A 9034-nucleotide genomic window follows, 5' to 3' on the forward strand; every position below is an offset into this window, starting at 1 on the left:
GAGCAGCCTGACTCGCAGTGACACTGGCCCCGGCAGAGTCTCTGAGTGATTGTGCCCTGACTGTCCTTGGCCGGTTGGAGAATGTAACCAAGTGCAACTGGACGGCCTCCCATCTGTAATGACATCGACACGGTGTCCCCCGCCCCCCGTAATTCCTGACACTTCCTCCTTGGCTTCTGCATTGCCTGTAGGCGTCAGCCAGGCCTCCCTTCACATATCGGACTTAGGGTGGTGGTGGTGACATTGGGCTCCGACATCCGAGAGAACAGTGGGGCCCAGTTATTGTGTGGGATGCCCCACCGCATGGTGGGCTGCTGCTTAAACTGGCCACAATCCCGAGAAAGAAATGCTTAGTGGAAGAAGGTATTTTCTGAGGAATGTGTGCATTTGAATTGGGGGAGGCGGGCGGGGGGGGTGCTTTAGTGTGAGTAGAAATGTCACAGGCTGAAAATGAGCCGACCTCCCCCAGCCACCCACAGCCAGCACACGCCGGTGGCAGATGGGTGCTGGGGACAGGTGGGTTGGCCGTGCGGAGCGGGCTGTGGTGACCCCGGCTCTAAGCTCGGTCAGCTTGAGAAGCCCTGGGCGGACTGATGATTAACCCGGACGGAGGCCCCGGGGGCTGCGAAGCAGGCTGTGTGCCTTCTGCAGAAGCAGCTTTCCGGGCCCATGCAGGGGTGGCATGTCACCGGGCGCCACGCAAGACCTGCTTGGGGTGACAACTGTGATCTCTTACCCCTTCGAGGGTCAGACAAACCACAGATACGTCACTGCCGAGTCCCCCGCTATGTCAGGCGGTGACAACACTGCGGGCGTGTACCCGCTCTCGTAGGATTCCGAAAGCACCGAATTCGAGGCACGCGGGCCCCGGGCCCTCGGGAGGAGCGGGGCGGAGCGTTCGCCATTCTCGTGTGCCCCCTTGCGGCATCCTGCATGGGTCTGGTCCCTCTGGACTGCTGCAGAGGGCCTCCTCTTAAACATCGGTGGCATTTGGTATTTTGTATACTTACTTGGAGAACACCGTTCAGCTCGAACCGAGACTGACTCCCTTTCGGCGTGAAGTAACGCGGTGCCACCAAATGATTTTTATGTCTTTCGCTCTATCTTTTTAAAACATTCCCTGTGTCATTTCTACGCTGATCTTGTCCAGTGACGTTTCCCCCAAGTTCTGTATTTCTCTCTTCATTGGTTTTCTTTTCCCTACATAGTAACCACGGGTCTGCCCGCCATTCACCCCACCTTATTATTTCCTAGTGTACTTCGGGGTTTTCGTGTTTAGTGATCTTTCCTGCTGGGCCACTTGGTGAACAGCCCCAAGAGCCAAGTGATCCTAATTCTTTCCTTATGCCCTAAAAGTGCCGTCTTTCATCGATGTCTGGAATATCTTAACGTCAACCATTACTTTCCCCTGCTCTTCGCTGGCTGCCATGCCCGCCCTCTGCCTCCGCCTGGAAATGCCTGTATGGACCCAGCTCGCCAGTGCCCCTGTAAACACCTGGCTTCTGCCACCCCTTCACCCCCACATCCCTCTTCCTCGAGAAGTACGTTCCCAGCGCCTCTGTGCTCTTCCGAGTCCCAAGCAATTACACACGAGGTTCTACAGGGCACCTCTCCGGGGCGGTCCCACGGCACTGTGCCTGCCCGTGTCCCGACGGATAGCCATCAGTCCGTCCTCCTGTGTGCCTCCCGCCGTGTCCCCAGGAGGACAAGCTCCGGGGGCGAGTGCCCACTTTCCGTCCCGGGACAGGCGTACGTGTCTCCCCCCCCCCACCTGCTCTGGCGGTGACAGAAGCTGCGGAGCCCTGTGTGAGTATGCGGAGGGACATCCCTGTCGTCCCGCGCTCCGGTCCCTGTCTGCGGGCTCAGGCTACACCATCTCCCCCCCCCCGCGCCACGGACGCCTCGCATGTTCCAGTGGTCTGCTCCCGCTCTGTACCGCAGTGTGGTGATTTCTAGAACATTGACCTGCTCCTGTCGCCCCCCCCTCCCCGCCGAAAGCCCACCCATGGGCTGTCTGAACCGGCTGCATGTGGGGAGACCGAGTGGGAAGGTATCTTGTGTCGGCCAGGATTACTGGTAGACGCCCCTATTCACTATCCACTTGTGGTGGTCGGGGGCGGGGAAGGGGCGGGATTGAGCCCCCTTCCCCCCTCCTTCTTACTGCGGAAAGCTGCAGAGCTAAGGGCACTCACTTCCTATTCACCAGTCAGCAGGGAGGGATCCTCTGCTCGGCCACGTAGGCATTCGCTTCTCTCTGGAGGAAAAGGCCCAGCAGCTGTCGGAGCGAAGGGACATGTCGCAGCTAAGTAAGAATTTGGGTGACTCCAGCCCCCCGGCGGAGGCGCCCAAGCCGCCGGTCTACAGCCGACCCACGGTTCTGATGCGCGCCCCGCCCGCCTCCTCCCGGGCCCCGCCGGTCCCCTGGGACCCGCCTCCGATGGACTTGCAGGCTTCGCTGGCCGCCTGGCAGGCACCTCAGCCCGCCTGGGAGGGCCCGCAGGGCCAGCCGCCCGCCCCGGTGGCCGCGATGGCCCAGCCTCCGGCCCTAGGGGCCCCGATGGTCCAGGCCCCCCCTCTGGGAGGCCCGATGGGCAAGCCTCCGACTCCCGGGGTCCTGATGGTCCACCCTCCCCCTCCGGGCACCCCGATGGCCCAGCCTCCGACTCCGGGGGTCCTGATGATGCACCCTTCGGCTCCCGGGGCCCCCATGGCCCACCCTGCCCCTCCGGGGACCCCGATGGCGCACCCTGCCCCTCCGGGGACCCCGATGGCGCATCCTCCTCCTCCGGGGACCCCGATGGCCCATCCTGCCCCTCCGGGGACCCCGATGGCTCATCCTCCCCCGCCGGGGACACCGATGGCTCACCCTCCCCCGCCGGGGACACCGATGGCCCAGCCGCCTGCCCCGGGGGTCCTGATGGCTCAGCCTCTGACTCCGGGAGTCCTGATGGTCCAGCCGCCTGCTCCGGGAGCCGCGATGGCCCAGCCTCCGCCCCCAGGAGCTCCGATGGCCAAGCCTCCGGGTCCCGGCGTCCTGATGATCCAGCCTTCAGGCTCCAGAGCGCCAATCAGCCAGCCCGCCGCTTCAGGAGTCGCGATGGCCCAGGCGGCGGCGCCACCTGCGCAGCCTCTGGCTTCCTGGGCCCCGCAGGCTCAGCCTCTGATTCTGCAAATCCAGTCTCAGGTCATAAGGGCGCCCCCACAGGTTCCCCAGAGCCCGCAGGCCCCGCCGGCCCAGCTGGCCACACCCCCCGGCTGGCAGGCCACCTCGCCGGGCTGGCAGGCTCCTCCGCAAGGCTGGCAGGCCTCGCCCCTGGCCTGGCAGGCCACACAGGTGACCTGGCAGGCTCCGACGATTGCCTGGCAGGCGCAGCCACCCGTGCGCCAGGGTCCGCCACCCATCCACCCCAGGACAGCCGCCCATCCAGCCTCGGGCCGACCGCCGGTGCGCCAGGCGCCGCCCCCGATCAGCCAAGCACCTCCGCTGATCCGCCAGGCACCACCACTCATCCGGACGTCACGACAGTTCTGACCACGCCAGCACCATTGGTGAGAGGCCCTGCCGCCCCCGCCGCCTCTGCGCCAGGCACCCCAGACCCGGCTGCCCGCCCCGCAGGTGCGCGCGGCCCCGCAGATGCGCGCGGCCCCGCAGGTGCGCGCGGCCCCGCAGGTGCGCGTGGCCGCGCAGGTGCCCGCGGCCCCGCAGGTGCGCGTGGCCGCGCAGGTGCCCACGGCGCCTCCAGCGACACAGGTGCCCGCGGCGCCTTCTGCGGGGCCGCAGGCGCCACAGGCCGCGCTGTCGGCGCCCCTGTCGGCCCCGCAGGCGGTGCACTGCCCGCCCATCATCTGGCAGGCCCCCAAGGGCCAGGCCCCCGTGCCGCACGAGCTGCCAGCGTCCATGGAGTACCAGGAGGTGCAGCCGGCCCCGGCGCTGGCCTGGCAGGCCCCGAAGGCCGCGGGCCACTTCTGGCAGGCGGTGCCGGCGCAGGAGGCGCAGCGGCCCGGGCCGCCGCTGCTGCAGCTGGAGCAGCCCTTTCAGGGGGGCCCGGCCCCCCAAAAGGCCCTGCAAATCCAGCTCTCCGCCCAGCAGGCCCAGCCCTCCGGGCCGCAAGCAGAGCTGTCCGCCTTGCAGCTGCAGCCCTCCTGGCAGGGGGCAACTGCGGCCCCGCAGGGCCAGCCCGGAGGCCCCTTAGCGGCGGCACATTTTCCCATGGGCTCCGCTAAGTCCCTGATGACTCCCCCGGGAGAACCCAGGGCCTCTCCAATAGACCGCAGGACCTCGTCCAAGGAGCGCAGGACCTCGTCCAAGGAGCGCAGGGCCCCTCCCAAGGAGCGCATGATCTTCGCCGCCACCTTCTGCGCCCCCAAGGCGCTGTCGGCCTCCCGCGCGCACCTGCCCGCCGCCTGGAGAGGCTTCCCCGCCGCCGCGGAGACCTTCCCTGCCGCCGCGAGGGTCCTTCCAGCTACCTCCCAGTTCCAGCCTGCCTCGTCGAATGCCTTTAAGGGCCCATCTGTCACCCCGGAGACCCCAAAGTCACTGCCACTCGCTCTGCAGGATCCCTTTGCCTGTGTGGAGGCCCTGCCCGCGGTGCCCTGGGTCCCACAGGCCAACGTGAATGCTTCGAAGGTGCCCAAGGCGGCACCCAACCTCCTGATGGCCACGGCGGCCGTGCCCCAGGCGATGGCCACCTCCCAAGAGGCCTCGAAGACGCCCGACGAGCCTCCGCGTCGCTCCGGCAAAGCCACCCGGAAGAAGAAGCACCTGAACACCGAGGAGGACGCCGGCGTCGGCCAGATGCTGGCCCTGCGTGACTGGCAGGCGCCCAGACCTTGGGGAACTCTGAACTTGAGCGACTGGGAGGTTCACACCCCCGTTCAGGTCCTGGGGGGCTGGGAGGGCCCCAGCACCTCCCGCAGCCTGAGCGGCTGGGAGGGCCCCAGCACCTCCAGGATCCTGAGCGGCTGGGAGGGGCCCAGCACGTCCTGGGCCCTGAGCGCCTGGGAGGGTCCGAGCACCTCCAGGGCCCTGGGTTTGTGGGAGAGCGCCGGTAGCCCCCTGCCTCTGATGATCTCTGAGATCCCCAGTCTCTCTCAGGGGTTCGGTGGCACCCAGGATGAGTCCAAGCTGGAGACTCAGCCACTGTCCCCCCTGGATGAGAGAGCTAATGCTTTGGTGCATTTCCTCTTGCTCAAGGACCAAGCCAAGGTGCCCATTAAGCGCTCGGAGATGGTGAAGTTCATCATCCGTGAATATAAGGATGAGTGCCTAGACATCATCAGCCGTGCCAACAGCAAGCTGGAGTGCGTCTTTGGTTATCAATTGAAGGAAATTGATCCCCAAAACCACTCCTACATTATCATCAACAAGCTGGGGCGTCGTAAGGGCGAACCGGTGGCGTCCTATCTGGACACGCCCAAGTTAGGCCTCCTGATGGTGGTCCTGAGCCTCATCTTTATGAAGGGCGACTGTGTCAGGGAGGACCTGATCTTTAACTTCCTGTACAAGATAGGGGTGGATGTCCGAGAGAACCATGGCCTCTTCGGAGACACGAAGAAGCTCATCACAGAAGTGTTTGTCAGGCAGAAGTATCTAGAGTACAGGCGAATCCCCAATACTGAGCCGGCACAGTATGAGTTTCTCTGGGGCCCCCGAGCGTTCCTCGAAACCAGCAAGATGCTTGTCCTGAGGTTCCTGGCCAAGCTCCATAAGAAGGATCCGCGGTGCTGGCCATTCCAGTACGTTCAGGCCCTGGCAGAGTGTGAGCCCGAAGATTTAGAGGAGGACGAGCCTGGGTCCGACGACAAGGCTGGTGACCCCAGCAGTGGGCCCCCTCCCCGCTAGTGAGGGTCAACACGTATCTGGTTCCTTTGTGTCCCGGCCAGAGGCCACTGACGGGGTGGGGTGGGGGGAGATGTTTCGTTTCTGGTGTTTATGTCCCTGTCTCATGTGTGTACATTTGGATTTCGACTTGGTTTTGTATCTGCCAAAGCTTTGTACATTTTCATGTGGTGTTGATTTCAACTGGCTACTGTTCTATTTGGTATTTTGGCATTTGTATCTTTAAGTGAGATCTGTGATTCTCTGTTTTGTGTTATAATTGTCATGTTTTCGTATCAGACTTGTCCTGGCTTTGTGAAATGACTTGAGAAGCTATATCCATCTCATTCTGGTACAGATTACGTAGCACTGGAATATAGGTTGTTCTTTGAACGTTAAAATGACTCATCAGTAAAGCTGTCTGCAGAGAAATAAATATCTATATCTATATCTATAAATATACTTTCGGCATAACGTGGAAGTGTTTGTCTTTATTCTAATTTTTACTCTAGATGGCGGGGCCAAGTTTTAGCAAGTCTCCGAATACAGCCCGACGTCAAGACTCCACGGGGATGCACCTGCGTTGGCAGGACACTTGTCACAGAGCAGCCGTGATTCTGACGGGCGGGGAAACGTAGGGTTTGTACCCGGGCGGGAAGGCTGAAGGCGGAAGGGCTTGTGCCCTGGATCCTGCCCACAGTCCTAAGTAGGCTTCATTATCTCGTTTGGACTCCGGTGGGTTACCCGAATGGCACGGGCCGGTGCCAAGTCAGTCGAGTGGTCATTTGAAGCAGAACACTCTTGGGTTCTGCGAGGAGAGGGGGCCACGGGCTCGTTGGCCCCGTGGGGGGATGGGCCGAGGGGGCGTGGGTCAGTCTGGCGCCCCGTGGTGGCTGTCCAGCGGTGGCTGTCCAGGACTCGGGGGAGCTGGCTTTTGGGGATGGAAACAGGCTCTCTGCAGAATGCCCGGGACCATGACAGGGAAAGGCAGCGGGGGGCTTCGATGGATGTGGGGTGGGGATGGAGGGGGACACCTGGCGACGTGGCCGCCGAGGGGAGGCTCCTGGGGGTGGGGGGGGGGCAACGCTAACGTGCAGGGGGAGTCGCGGGCGCAGCCGGCGCCTCTCTCCGGGCGCGGGGCCTGGAGAGGGAGGGAAGGGGGTCTGTCACACGCCCGCGTGGTTTGCACGACTTCCCCGGAGTCACTGCGCGTAAGGATGCGGGACCCCGGCCTGAACCCCCGACTCGGGGCGGAGAGGAAGTTCCAGCCGGGAGGCAGGGGCGACGGTGGGACTCTCCTGCCACCTAGTGGCGCAGCGCGGGTCCTGTCGCTCCTGCTGCCAAATACCTGGGCGGTGGGGACCATTTGCTCCGGAATCTTTGTCCACAGGTTACCTGCACCCACGGCCAAACGCTCCACTGCCCCCACCTCACAGGACGACGCGGAGACGCTTCTCCCACCCGACCCGCTGGCACCTGGAACCCAGCCCCTAGAGTGGGACCTGCGAGCTACTCCCAAGACAGGCGGGGCCCAGCCTCCTAGGACCCGGGACCCCAGCCCACAACCTGCCTGGCTACCGGGGCCCTCTGACGGGTTGTCCCAGGGAGGAGTTCGCCAGAAATTTGGCGGGAGTTTCCCCGTAAACACCTTGGTTCAGGGAAGATGACACTTGTGCCCAAACTCAAACCCGAGTTATTTTGATGACAGCCGGGCGCAGCGTCACCGCCCCCGCTGAGAACCGTCCCCAAACGAGGCTTTGCTGGGCCCGCAGAGTGGCACGTGGGTCTAGCATTTGTTGCGTGTGTACCTTTCATTGATTATTGTTTCTGGCGTTTTCTCTAAATCATTGAGTCCTGGGATGCCTGAGCAAGTCGCTCTTTGTGGATTAAAACTTGGAAAGTGGCATCGCAGGGCTTCGGTGCCATACTCGGGGTGTGTCTCTGCGGCATGACAGAGAAAGCGGACCTCCCACTGACAGTGCACGTGATCCAAAGCAAATGACATTCTTTCGGCAATGCTCAGAGCTTACGACCTGAATGGGGTTAAATTCTAACGAGATGAATGATAATGAGATTGAATTTTTAAGTACAAATAAGGGAACTAAATGAGCCAGACGTTCCACTGGAAAAGTTTAAGAAAAGACAGCGGATGTTATAAAAACAGAAGGCAGAAAAAAAAAAAATCCAGGGTTCCGGGAAAATACAGGGCCAGAGCGGCGCCGACAGACTTAAGACCCATGTATTTGAAAGCGCTAAAATGTTGATAAATGCCAGACGGAGCTTTTAATTTCAAAACGGGGAAAAAAAACAAAAAAACAAAAACTCCTATGACTAAATGGGGGGAAGGGTATCCAGTGACAAAAAAAAAAAAAAAAAAAAAGGAAATTTAAGTGGGAAATAACACTGAAAACCAGTCCCCCTCACTAATATTTAAGGGCAGAAATACCAGACGAGCATTCGCTTTTATTAAATCGGCCTGGGACACCCAACGCAGGTAAAGTTGTTACGGAGCCATACGCGCCACAGATAAAAGCAGAAATGGCTGTAAGTTGTCCAACTGCGTCCTCAAGAGGTTTAAAAAGATTAAGATTCTCTAACTTAGAGGATGCTCACGTGGGCGTATGTCGCATGGAAGTAACCTGCACGCAGGCAGAGGCTTCACGGGGGCGGGGGGCGGAGGGTGTTCGCCGGCTGCGCCCCCCGAAACCGCTCGCCCTGGTGGTCCAGTGAGCGTCCCGCGGACACCACCGTCTGCCCCGGAAAGCGACGTGCAGTCTGCTCCAAAGCAAAGTGGCCCGTGCTCGGAGCAGGTCACAGCAGGGGCCGGGAAAGGCCCCTCGGAGCCGCAAAGTGATCCCAGGAAAAGCAGGAATCTGTGGGAGCCCCGGGGAAATTAGAAACGTTTCTCCAAGTGACCAGTCCGGGGCCCTGCTGTGAAGGAGGTTTACAAACCCCAGGACATTTGTCTAAAGGTAAAGGACCACCTGAAGTTTGGAGTGACTTGACTCGCAGCCACGCCTCCTGGGGGCAGCGGACCCAGGGCCAGCTGCTCATCAGAGCCATACAGCAAGTGACACCGTCAGCAGACGGGCTGCTCACTGCGGCTGTGATGGCCGGGGCACCCCAGGGTCCCCGAGCCTCGCGGGGCACCCAGCCCACGTGGCACTGAGTGACCTGCAGAGTTAGAGGCATATCTGCGACTTTAGTACGTTCTCG

At 61.7% G+C, this 9034-nt stretch overlaps 1 protein-coding gene across 1 annotated transcript; it reads left to right on the forward strand.

Annotated features, from left to right (window-relative positions):
• Positions 1-2270: 2270 nt before the first annotated feature.
• Positions 2271-6017, forward strand: MAGEL2 (MAGE family member L2). The gene is given in 1 exon segment (XM_011382711.2): positions 2271-6017. A coding segment is annotated over 1 exon segment (3549 nt). The 5' UTR covers positions 2271-2293; the 3' UTR covers positions 5843-6017.
• Positions 6018-9034: the final 3017 nt, after the last annotated feature.

This window comes from Pteropus vampyrus, unplaced genomic scaffold (genome assembly GCF_000151845.1).
Source record: "Pteropus vampyrus isolate Shadow unplaced genomic scaffold, Pvam_2.0 Scaffold487, whole genome shotgun sequence".
In the NCBI taxonomy this organism is placed as follows: Eukaryota; Metazoa; Chordata; class Mammalia; order Chiroptera; family Pteropodidae; genus Pteropus; species Pteropus vampyrus.